The sequence below is a fragment of the Nicotiana attenuata genome, unplaced genomic scaffold (genome assembly GCF_001879085.1).
Source record: "Nicotiana attenuata strain UT unplaced genomic scaffold, NIATTr2, whole genome shotgun sequence".
NCBI lineage: Eukaryota > Viridiplantae > Streptophyta > Magnoliopsida > Solanales > Solanaceae > Nicotiana > Nicotiana attenuata.
This window is the reverse complement of record NW_017671239.1, coordinates 115,278-128,535: the sequence shown is the minus strand read 5'-3', so window position 1 is coordinate 128,535 and position 13,258 is coordinate 115,278. Positions and strand designations below refer to the sequence as shown.

At 32.8% G+C, this 13,258-nt stretch overlaps 1 protein-coding gene across 1 annotated transcript; it reads left to right on the top strand.

Moving 5' to 3' along the window:
- The first annotated feature begins 4,001 nt into the window (after positions 1 to 4,001).
- LOC109206943 lies at positions 4,002 to 7,525 on the top strand. Its single transcript, XM_019369815.1, has 6 exons — positions 4,002 to 4,298; positions 5,102 to 5,337; positions 5,425 to 5,683; positions 6,468 to 6,647; positions 6,737 to 6,892; positions 6,999 to 7,525. Exons 1-6 carry the CDS (start codon positions 4,269 to 4,271, stop codon positions 7,170 to 7,172), a joined length of 1,035 nt encoding a protein of 344 aa, XP_019225360.1. The 5' UTR covers positions 4,002 to 4,268; the 3' UTR covers positions 7,173 to 7,525.
- Positions 7,526 to 13,258: the final 5,733 nt, after the last annotated feature.

Here is a 13,258-nt window from a genome sequence, read left to right as displayed (position 1 = left end):
AAATATATATATATATATATATATATATATATATATATATATATATATATATTATAAATAAAATTATATTTATGGTGAACGTCTATATTTAGAGAGATTCTAGGGTTCATTGCTTGGTGGCTAAGTCACCCTCTCCCTATAAATAGAGGGTTCTATTCCATTGTAATTCATCCCAAAAGCAATAAGAATTCTCTCTCTCTCTTTCTTTGCAATATTCTTCTTTTATTATTTTATAACACGTTACCAGCACGAGACTCTAACAAATTAAGTAGAAGCTTTGGGATTGAGCATAATGATTGTCAATTGTTCCATGAACTCCTTCATGATTAAATTCTGGATTTAAGGTATGTATTTTACCGTATATTTCTCTTTTATTCTATAATTTGATTTTAAATACAAGCAAAGAAAATAATTTTGATTATAACTCTAATGGAGTTAGTTTGAAATTATAACCACTCGAAGTGGTAAAATTTTATGTCTTGACATGATCAAAGTCATGTATGATCGTGAGCACAAAGAATTGAAAACCCATCCCATTGAATTTGGTCCATTCTCATTCCCTTAAGAGAATGTGATAGCAATATGTAATAAGTCTGAAAGAAGATAAAATTATTACCATAAAGGTATCAATGGACGTGGACGTGGTAATAGACGAAATTATAATCGTCATTATCGTGGTAATGAGAATAATAAGAATTCTCAAAATAAGCCTTCACTCTATGAAGTTAATGTTTGTCATCGATTTGACATAAGATTTCGTAAAGCACATACAGATGACTATGGTCAATTCATGATGTGAATGTGACAACATCTGATTTATGAATACATATTCATTCTTGGGAGAATATGAACGTGCTAGTGGTAGTGAATATACCACGCACTTACCTCTAGAAGGAGGTTTGAGATGATATAAGAAAATAATGTCATTATTATGGCATAAATGGTCATTGGTCACGTACCTATTGCACGCTAAAATATTTTGGTAATGTGATTATTAAAGAATAACATTAATGCAAGAAACATATCTTGCATATAATTTTGACCATAACCATAATGGTATAACTTTCTTTTCAAAAGAGATATTCACCATATGGATGTTGATGAATATGTGGTAGTACAAAATTAATTGAGAGCTCTAGAAGAGTCAATTATACTATTTTGGAGAAAATTGATTATCAATAAGACGTTGTGTTGTAGCAAGTCTCAAAGAAACTTATTGAGTTTCTAAAGTATTCGCGAAAGCGGTTGGTCATACTAAGACTATAAATAAAGGAAAGATTTAATATCTTCCATTACTACAACTTTAGCGGGGTAATATGTATGTGAAAAGCTACCCGCTTTATTCTCTAGTTTGTACTACACAAACAAAAGAATGCCACAATAAAGAGAAGTTTATTGATATAAAAACTCATATCATAATAAACTTGGAGTTTATTGATAATTGCACACGTCATGGTATAAATTTGAAGTTTATCAATGTTGATAATTTATTCATTTGGCGTAATTGGTTTAGCCATATCAATTTAAGTATGATGTGCAAAATAATAGAGAATTCACATGGGTAAATATTAAAGAACTAGAAAGTTCTTTACGAATTCTCTTATTTGCTTGTTCTCATTGATTAATTGACCAATTAAAATTGGGATTGAATCCCATGAATACTGGAAATATCAAAGGTGAATATGGGCTCATTCATCTGCCATGTATACCACATAAGATGCATCTATGAGATGGTTACATGTGCGATTATTATTAACCCGCAACATGGTGTTTGCAAGGTAACTTGCTCAATAATTTAATTTCGAGCATAATTTCCAGATTTTTTATTCAAGATTATTCATCTTGATAAAATGGTTTACATCACAGTTGATTTAGCAAAATGATTTATTGAGTGCCTCCACTTAATAGCTAAGCAATTTCTTATGAGAACAAAGTTATCTATATCTGTTTGATATACGTTATATATGAAAGTATATTATTTTCTCACCTCACAAGTGGTTCAGGGTCAGGAACAAAATAATTCCATCTTATTATTATTGATGTGCGGGGTATATTTTGATTAATACCATAACGCACAAATGTGAATTTTCAAAGTTGAGGAAGCAAGTTAGTTTTTCTAACATGAGGGGGAGAAAGGATAAACATTTGAGAAAAAGTTACGTGGAATGAATTATCATTTCTACATCTAGATCCTCGAATAAAATAATATAAACTCGAAGTTCATAAAAGGATAATTCGTTTTCAATATATTGCAAAGCATGCCAGACGCATTTGCTGACCCAAAGAAAGTAATTATATTCTCATTGCAAATGCTCCTATTAAGTCCTAGAAGGACAAAGTCTATGGTACGCTTAAAGCGTATAGTCAAATCAGTTTCAAATAAACTTCTTAATAAAGAATATGAGCAGATGATCAAAATGATCATAATAAGGAGGCAAGTGATCTAGAAGATCACATGACATAACATTTCATAAAATATTAGGAGAGAATCAGGTACCTCAAAATATGAATGAAGAGATCTCGATGTTATATCTTTATGAAAAATAAGGAGGTTCGAACCGATATACAATTTTCGTCCACGACATCTATGATAGCGCTAAATATAGATGAGGATGTTAAGTCTGTCGAATAAAGATACAAAAATATTATCCAAATACAAGAGACACAATTCAAATAGAATTGGTTTCATATGAAAGACAAGTAGTTTTGGACCTGCAGTTCAAACACTTAAAAGTATAAAGTCAATGGTGTGTGCTATCACCTTTATGTATCTTATATGTCTGCCATGACATGAAAACTTGATGTAAATCTAAACTCTATTTATATGGCTTATTGACTATACTTATATGGCAATCCATGAACAATTTAAAATGTTGATAGCATATGCAATTCTTGGAGAATTTTTTGGTCACGAATGACCACATCCTAAGTGCAATTTGTGCACAAAGGTATCTTGCTATAACTATAAGCATGATAATGTGATGCCGAGGATTTTCAAGGTGCAACATATTCATTGGAGTTAATATGGCGGATTTATTCACCAAATCTTTGCCGACGTCAACCTTCAAGAAGCTAGTGCACAAGATTGGGATGCGAAGGCTCAAGGATGTGAATTGATGCTCTCATCAGGGGGAGTTAATGCGCGTTGCAGTCTTTTTCCCTTACAAGGTTTTCCTTGCAAGGTTTTTAACGAGGCAACCAAAAGGCGTATTTCTAAACATGTGTACTCTTTTTCCTTCTCTAGAATTTTTTTTCCACTGGGTTTTATTTTAGTTAAGGTTTTAACGAGGCACATTATCTGTTGAATAGACATTCATGGGGGAGTGTTATAAATAGAATTGTATTTATGGTGAATGTCTATATTTAGAGATATTCTAGGGTTCATTGCTTGGTGACTAAGTCACCCTCTCCCTATAAATAGAGGGTTCTATTCCATTGTAATTCATCCCAAAAGCAATAAGAATTCTCTCTCTATTTCTTTACAATATTCTTCTTTTATTATATTATATATATATATATATATATATATATATATATATATATATATATATATATATAAACCTTAACTTTTACTATAGCTTATATGAATTAAGTGCTTCTATTATTTACGTTCTTATCTAAATTGGTATTAATTTCAATGCATAGGCTTTTGAGACAAGTATCTTCCATGTTAAGTATGCCAATCTCCTACTCAAATACCATTATTAGTTATTAATAAAAGAGGCTTTTTTCTTGAATTTAAATAAGTAGATATTACTTCCAATTCAAAAGAATAATGATTTGGATATTAAAAAGCTAATGTCAGAAAATGAAAGGCGTGAGTATTCCTCGTAAGTCGCGTTCTCTGCCGTTAAAGCAAACGGCAATTTATTAGTACTACCAATATTTTATAATCATTAAAGAAATTCAAAAAAGAATGATTTGATTCCCTTGACAAAATCAACACAGAATCAAAACGACACCGTTTTTGACAGTCCCTTTCCATTCCTTTCACTTCTTTTTCCAATGGCAAATTGCACGCAGGAAAACAGGAAAAAGAAAAAGAAAACAAAAGAAGCTGCAAATCTGAAAACAAATCTAAGCAATAAATCCAAAAACATTACATTGTTCTTCACGAGAAACAAAAAAGCTCATATCTTTGGTTTATTTTCTGGTTCTTCATATATATTTCTTTTAACATATGTAATGCATGTGTTTGGAATCTATAGAGATGAATAAAGCTGAGAAGAATATGGGAAAGAATATTTGAAACTGAGCTAACCCCAAATATGGCTGACGATTTTTGTTTTTTCACCAAGGTTTGTTTTTTATTTTCTTGATTATTCGATTTTGGTTGTAAAGTTTCATTCTTTTTCCTTTTTGGATTTTGATTTGGGTTTCTTCTTTACCTTAGAGATTTGTTGATTATTTACTTAAAGTTTTGGTCTTTTTGTTGTTATTAATATTTAAGAGCAGGAAACTTAGCTTTTCTCTTTATTGTTTTTTTTGTTTCTTTAGGCTTAAAATTTGTTTTAAGCTCAGTTTTGTACAATGAGAATCTGAGATTCTTCTGCATCACACTAATTTGTCTTCTAGTTGCTTAAAGTTTAGGACTTTTAATTATTGTTAGCATTTAGTGAGAGTAAGCTCAAGCTTCTCTTTTTATTCCTTGTCTCTTTCTTTAGTTATCATTGTAAAATATGTACAATAGTAATGTTAGATTGGATTATCATCTATCTTTTTCATTAAAAGAATGTAGGACGGATATGGATTCTCTAGGCTGTGAAATGCCTTAAGATACTCTAGATTGTAGTGTTTACTTTGATTGAATGACCCCTTTTGATATGCTCTTTGATCTTGATTTTTGTCATATTTTTATGAGGAGCTCCTATTACTTATTACGTGGTACTTAGGATTCTCGAGAACAAAAAAGTTGGAACGAGATTAGCCTAGTGGAATGTATACAAGGGTTGATATAGACTAGTTTGGGATTGAGGCGTGCTTGATTGATCGATCGTTTGATAACATTTTTTAGCAGCTTATTTTATACTGAGATTGATGATTTAAAAAAGTTAAAGAAGACTTGAGAGTCCTTAGCAGTTTATCTTCTGATTCAATTCAGGACTCCTTCATCATAAAGCCACCAAAGAAATCTCCACTGATGTTGAGACTGGTGGTCTTAATCTTCGCAATGGTATGTGGAGTTTATATATGTTCAATCGGCTTGAAACAAATTGGTGTGCGTTCCAGCGGACGGTTATTAAGTGTTCATGTGGTTGAAAAGCCATGTGAGGCAACTGACATTGAACCTACAGAAAAATCTTACGTGCACTTCCCCAAGCCAAAGACTTTTAGCCGGTGAGACATTTAATATTCCTTTTTTCTAATGTTTTGGGTTTCTCTTTGTGGATAAAATTACTGAGTTGCTGTCTGTTATATATTCAGTGCAGAATGTGCTTGCAATCCTGTAAGGTATTTTGCAATTTTATCGACTCAGAGATCTGGTAGTGGATGGTTTGAGACATTGTTAAACAGTCATATGAATATAAGCTCTAATGGGGAGATTTTTTCTGTTAAAGTCCGGAAAAGTAACGTGTCAACAATTTTGGATACGCTGGACAAACTTTATAACCTAGACTTTTTCACAAGCGCTTCCAAGAATGAATGTACAGCTGCAGTTGGACTCAAGTGGATGCTTAATCAGGTAAGCTCTTTATTGAAATTTCTGATGTAAATTCTATGAGATATATGCTGATTACTTTGTATTCATTTTTGTTTTCATTTTTTCATATGCTTTTTGGATGTATAGAGCCCAAATAATTCGGGATTGAGGCATAGTTGTTGTATATATTTGGCATCTTGACGTAATCTTAGGATTAGTAGAATTATTTAGTTATTGAAAGTAGCTTATCTCTTGACTGTTGAGCTTGATATGGTATAAAGTTGATGAATAACACCCAGCGGCCAGCACTATCATACATTCTTAGTGGATGGATATTGGGAGATTGATGAAAAGTTTTGATTACTGATCAAAAAAGATATTGTATAGAGTGTATGTGAAGCTAATGCTTGAACAATGAGTAAGATGTGTCTAAAAAGAATCATTCGCATTGTGTTATCTCGATTCTTTTTAATGACATATGATTACTATGAAATAGTTACAAGTACCAGGTTTTAATGCTTGGCTTCTTAGTTTCTCCACCCGCACCCTGCCCCTCGACCTTTTTTGTTTGAAAGGTGAAGATGGTCGTTAAAACTATTATTATTTTGTTACAGGGTGTGGATTCACCAGTCATTTGCAATTGCAGAAAATTCGAAATTAGATTGTAAATGCCTTACTTTTGGGGTGGGGGTGGGGGTGGGGGGGGGGGGACTTTGCGTTCTTTTTCATTTTTTTCTCTCTTTTGCCTGTCTCTTCTCAACTGTTTTCTGTCGTCATGTTTATGGAGAATGCAATTGATTGCATTTCCATTTGAATGTCATTACAGGGTCTGATGCAGCATCATGAGCAAATTGTTGAATATTTTAGAACTCGAGGAGTTTCTGCTATCTTTCTCTTCAGAAGAAATCTTTTGCGCAGAATGGTTTCAATGCTGGCAAATTCCTATGATCAGAACGCTAAGCTGTTAAATGGAACCCACAAGTCTCATGTGCATTCTCCCAAAGAGGTCAGTCTTCGCAACTCTATTTCTCTCTTGTCTACACCAATACTTTTATGTCGCTATGGTGTCTTAAGAAATACAATTTTATTATTCAGGCTGAGATACTTGCAAGTTACAAACCTACGATAAACACAACTTTGCTGATCCCCAATCTGAAGCAAGTAGACGACATGGCTACAAAAGCCGTGGAATACTTCAATAGCACTCGACATATTATCTTGTACTACGAAGACATAATAAAAAATCAAACAGTAAGAGTTCGCATATTTTACCATAACCCCGAACTTGTAGTCCCATAGCATCAAAGTTCATCTTGTTCCCGATGCTTACTTTTCTAGTTTACCGCTTTCCTTGCAGATACTGTACGATGTTCAAGATTTCCTAAAAGTTCCTAGAAGGGACCTTCACAGCCGTCAAGTGAAGATACACAAGGGTCCCTTGTCTTCACAAGTCGAAAATTGGGTTGATGTTGAAAAGACACTCAAGGGAACGCCTTACGAAAGCTTCCTACATGCAGATTACAAAATATAGATTTGCAGTCATCGTGTACAGATGTAGCTTGTGTTTGTTCAACTCAATTCTTTCATTATTTACTGTTAGGAGAAGCTCTACTACACGTGATCTTAGCCAAAAGGCCGAGAAAGGTATACTTGTTAGCAGAAGTTAACAGGGGAGCTTCTAGTTAAGATTTTGGTAGCAGCAGATTGTCTTCTAGTTCTGCCATACCAGGTAATGGGTGTTGTCTTTGTTAAGTAGAAATTTCTTTGCTTTTTTTTAAAAAAAATTTAGTTAAGAACTTGTAAGCGATACGATTAAAGAATTTTGTAATTTTTGTTATCAATTGTTTATTTGCTTTCTCCTTCAAGAAAGGCAGGAGTACTGAAGTGTTGCCTTGCAAATTTCCTGTGTAGATAAATTGCACATAAGGTATAGTCTCAGATGATTTTTCTTAGTGACTAGTTACTTCCTGAGAAGGGGAGATTTGGAGCAACGGTAAAATTATCTCCGTGTGACCTATAGGTTACCGGTTCAAGCCGTGAAAGTAAACACTAATGCTTGCATTATGGTAGGTTGTCTACATCACACCTCTAGGGGTGTAGACCTTCCCAAATTCCACGTGAATGCTGGATGCTTTATGCATCGGGCTGCCCTTTTTACTAGCTACTACCAAAGGGGAAGTACTTATGCACTTGGCGTTCGCCTAACAAGTAATTTAACCTAAAGAGTTACAAATTTAAAGTGAGAATATAACATCAAAGTTAAGTGAAAAGTAATTTACCAGATATGTCTTGCATTTATCGATATGGTGCAAACGCTGAATATGAGAGTGACTTTTAAAGAGGGGTGGTAATAATTGACTCGGGAAAAAAAATAGTAAGGTAGGCACAACCAAATGTGCAGGCAATTCATATGATAATGTTGAACACGCCATGTTTAAGTGATGTCTTGCATTTATTGGTTTGATGTAATATTAGATCGAGATAAATCTTTTAAGGGAGTTGGTGATAATGGACCAGGAAAAGAATCTAAGCGTTGGATTCCATTCATTGCATTCATATGATTAATATTAAACATTCATTGCATTAATATGATGCTAGTATCTAAGCGTTGGATTTCACCAACCTTGTGCATCCAACAAACTCTTGTTTGTGACGTAAAATGGATGGAAAAGACAAATAAAAAGAGTGTGAAGGGTTTTTGTTTTTTTGAATCTTATTCAAAGAATGCTGATAATTCATTCCATTAAATCATACTGAGAACCACTCCCTGAATACTTTCAGGTCCTTACCCTACAGAATTATAAGGACTAATCATATTTCTTTGGCATAATAGTTTATAACTATAGTTTATAATGCTAGTTAAGCACTTTATCTCTTTGACCACCTAGAAAGGACCTTTCAGCTCCTAAAATCAAAGTCATCCAAAAATTAAAAGCATGTTATGAAACAATAAAAGAAGAAGAAGAGTATTGGAGAGAAAAAGAGAGAGAAGATTCTTATTGATTTTGGGATGATTTACAATGGAATAGGACCCCTCTATTTATAGGGGGAGGGTGACTTAGCCACCAAGTAATAAACCCTAGAATCTTTCTAAATATAGACATTCACCATAAATAAAATTCTATTTATAACACTCCCCCTTGAATGTCTATTCAACAGATAATGTGCCTCGTTAAAACCTTAACTAAAAGAAAACCCAATGGGAAAAAAAATTCTAGAAAAGGAAAAAGAGTACACATATCTAATAATACGCCTTTTGGTTGCCTCGTTAAAAACCTTGCAAGGAAAACCCAGTGGGACAAAATCTTGTAAGGAAAAAAGAGTACAACGCGTATTAACTCCCCCTCATGAGAGCATCACTTCACATCCTTAAGCATTTGCATTCCAATCTTGTGCACCATCTTCAAAAGATCTTTGGTAGATATTTGATAAACAAATCAGCCATATTAACTTGAATGAATATATTGCACCTTGAAATCATCATTCTTGATAGAGATGGATTGTCTTCATATGATCTTGTTGGAATCGTTAGTTCAATATCTTCACATAGAGGTGTAAACTCTTGCTATCATATTATCATGCATATAGTTATAGCAAGATACATTTGTGCACAAATTGCATTGAGGAAGTAGTACTTCAAGATCAAGAATTGTATATGCTTCAAGCGATTTAAATCCTTCAAGGATTGTCATATAAGTCATATAATAGACTTTAATTAGATGCATATCAAGTTTTCATATCATGCTAGACAAATAAGATATCGAAAACTGATTGCACATATCATTGGCTTCATACTTTCAAGTGTTTGAACTGAAGGTCCAAAACTATATGTCTTTCGTATGAAACAAATTCTATTCGAATTGTGTCTCTTTCATTTGTCCAGTATTTTTGTGTCTATATTCGACATACTTAAGATCCTCATCTATACTTAGCGCTAACATAGATGTCGTCGACGAACATTTTATAGCGGTTTCAATATTTTTTCATAAAGACATAACATAGAGATCTCTTCATTCATTTCAGGTACCTAAACCTCTCCTGAGATTTAATGAAGTATTATGTCATGTAATCTTCTAGATCATTTGCCTCCTTTATTATGATCATTTTGATCATTTGCTCATCTTCTTTATCAAGAAGTTTATTTGAAACCGATTTGTCTATATGCTTTAAGCGTACCATAGACTTTGTCCTTCTAGGACTTAATATGAGCATTTGCAATGAGAATATAGTTACTTTCTTTGGGTCAGCAAATGCGTCTGGCATGCTTTGCAATATATTGCAGATGAATTATCTTTTTATGAACTTCAAGTTCATATTATTTTATTCGGGGATCTAGATGTATAAATGATAATTCATTCCATGTAACTTTTTCTCAACTGTTGTATCTTGTCTCCCCCTCATGTTAGAAAAACTAACTTGTTTCCTCAACTTTGAGAACCCATCTTTGTGCGTTATGGTGTTAATCAAAATATACACCGCACATCAATAATAATAAGATGGAATTATTTGGTTCCTGACCCTGAACCACTTGTGAGGGGAGAAAATAATATACTTTCGTATATAACGTATATCAAACTGATATAAATGACTTTGTTCTCATAAGCAATTGTTTAGCTATTAAGTAGAGGCACTTAATAAATTATTTTGCTATACCAACTGTGATGTAAAACAACTTATCAAGATGAACTTCTTGAATAGAAAATCTGGAAATTATGCTCGAAATTAAATTATTGAGCAAGTTACCTTGCAAAACACCATGTTGCGGGTTATTAATAATCGCACATGTAACCATCTCATAGATGCATCTTATGTGGTATACATGGCAGGTGAATGGGTCCATATTCACCTTTGATATTTTCAGCATTCATGGGATTCAATCCCAATTTTAATTGGTATATTAATTAATGAGAACAGACAACATAATAGAATTTGCAAAGAACTTTCTAGTTCTTTAATATTTACCCATGTGAATTCTCTTTTATTTTTGCACGTCATACTTAAATTGATATGGGTAAACCAATTATGCCAACTGAATAAATTATCAATATTGATAAACTTGAGATTTACACCATGACGTGTGCAATTATCAATAAACTCCAAGTTTATTATGATATGGATTTTTATATCAATAAACTTCCTTTTATTGTGGCATTCTTTTGTTTGTGTAGTACAAACTGGAGAATAAAGCGGGTAGCTTTTCACATACATATTACCCCGCTACAAGTTGTAGTAATAGAAGATATTAAATCTTTCCTTTATTTATAGTCTCAATATAATCAATCGCTTTCGCGTATACTTTGGAAACTGAATAAGTTTCTTTGAGACTTACTACAACACAATACCTTATTGGTAATTAATTGTGTTTCTCCAAAATAGTATAATTGGCTCTTGCAGAGTTCTCAATTAATTTTGTAGTACCACATATTCATCAACATCCATATGGTGAATATCTCTTTTAAAGAGAAAGTTATACCATTATGGTTATGGTCAAAATTATGTGCAAGATATGTTTCTTGCATTACCATTGTCTTTTAATAATCACAATGCCAAAATATTTTGGCGTACAATAAGTACGTGACCAATGACCATTTATGCCATAATAATGACATTATTTTCTTATTTCCTCTCAAACCTCCTTCTAGAGGTGAGCGTGGTATATTCACTACCACTAGCACGTTCATATTCCTCCAAGAATGAATATGTATTCGTAAATCAGATGTTGTCACATTCACATCATGAATGGACCATAATCATCTATATGTGCTTTATAAAATCTCATGTCAAATCGATGACAAATATTACTTTCAGAGAGTGAAGGATTATTTTGAGAATCCTTATTATTCTCATTATCACAATGATGACGATTATAATTTCGTCTATTGCCACGTCCACATCCATTGATACCTTCATGGTAATAATTTTGTCTTCTTTCAGACTTATCACATATTGCTATCACATTCTCTTAAGGGAATGAGAATGGAGCAAATTCAATGGGACGAGTTTTCAATTCTTTGCCCACAATCATGGCAAGGGATAACTATTTTACCACTTTGGGTGGTTGTAATTTCTTACTAACTCCATTAGAGTTATAATCAAAATTTATTGTCTTTGCTCGTATTTAAAATCAAATTATAGAATGTCAAGAATCTAAAAGAGAAAAATAAATAAAATACTTACCTTAAATCCAGAATTTAATCATGAAGGAAGTTCATGGAATAATTGACAATCATTATGCTCAATACCAAAGCTTCTACTCAATTGGTTAGAGTCTCGTGCTGATAACGTGTTATGAAACAATAAAAGAAGAAGAAGAGTACTGCAGAGAAAAAGAGAGAGAAGATTCTTATTGATTTTGGGATGATTTACAATGGAATAGGACCCCTCTATTTATAGGGGGGGGGGGGGGGGGGGAAGTGACTTAGCCACCAAGTAATAAACCCTCTCTCTAAATATAGACATTCACCATAAATAAAATTCTATTTATAACAAAGCAGAAGTTGTCGACTAAAAGCTAATACTAATCCGTAGGACTAAGAGGAAATGTGTCTCAGCGCAAGGATTTACGGCTTGTTTGGATGATTGTTACATGTTGTATTAAATCGTATTGTTACTTTAAATATAATGTTTATTTTGATTGTTACCTAAATTTTATTGTATCGTATCGTCAAATTTGTCGTTATGTAATGATGAAAAACGCCACTTTTTGGAACGATTGATTTGGTGTGGTCGCGTTACCTTATTTTTTCTCTTATATTTCCTTCTTTATTATTAAATAATCCTATTTTATCTTTTACCTTACCTTTTTATATAATAATTCTACCTCATACCTTACATTTTCATTATAATATTGTAAGTTTATTTTTCATATTATTGATGTATGACATCATGAAACGATGGCAAACAATACAATATATCCAAACATTGTATACATCAAAACGATACAGTACAATACAATATTATACGATACATCATGAAACAATAAATAACAACCGTCCAAACAAGTTGTTAACTACTACACATGATAAGAAATATTAGTTTCACACACACAAAACATATATTAGCTAAAATAATCAAATTCCAACTCCTTTTCACCTAAATCTACGACTATAAAGATTAGGGAACAAGTTGATACCAAAAAGTAGGTGACTTTTCACACGTCAAAATGGACAAATGATCAGCCTGTGCTAGGTACTAGTCATGCTGGCCATGTTACGAAGAAAGATTGAAGAAACTGCGCAACTCCTTTGACCTCTATTCTCCCTGCCATCTCCCCACGTTCTAACATAGTAGTTGTCTTTACGATAACAATAATAACAACAAGTAATCTCACATAGTAGCGTTTGGGAATAAAATATATGCAAACCTTACTCTTACCTTATGAAGGTAAAGAGGCTATTTCCGATAGACTCCCGGCTCAAGTAGTTGTCTTTAAAAATAAAAATAAAAGTTAAGATAGATTGACAATCAGAGTATTCGCTAGCACAATTAAACCATCAAAAGTTATGGTGAAATATATAAGTCTTCCTCTATCTTTAATAAGAAATTTCAAGTTCGAACCTTATTTTTGGTAGAAACTTTCTACCTATAAAGTGAAACGTTTCAATGCGAAGCTGACGA

What these genes read in the sequence shown, in the direction of transcription:
- LOC109206943 (XM_019369815.1), top strand. Translation starts at nt 4,269, where the DNA reads ATGGCTGACGATTTTTGTTTTTTCACCAAG. An exon ending in AAGCCAAAGACTTTTAGCCG is followed by an intron (nt 5,338 to 5,424) that starts GTGAGACATTTA and finishes TTATATATTCAG; the next exon opens with TGCAGAATGTGCTTGCAATC. An exon ending in ATGTGCATTCTCCCAAAGAG is followed by an intron (nt 6,648 to 6,736) that starts GTCAGTCTTCGC and finishes TTTATTATTCAG; the next exon opens with GCTGAGATACTTGCAAGTTA.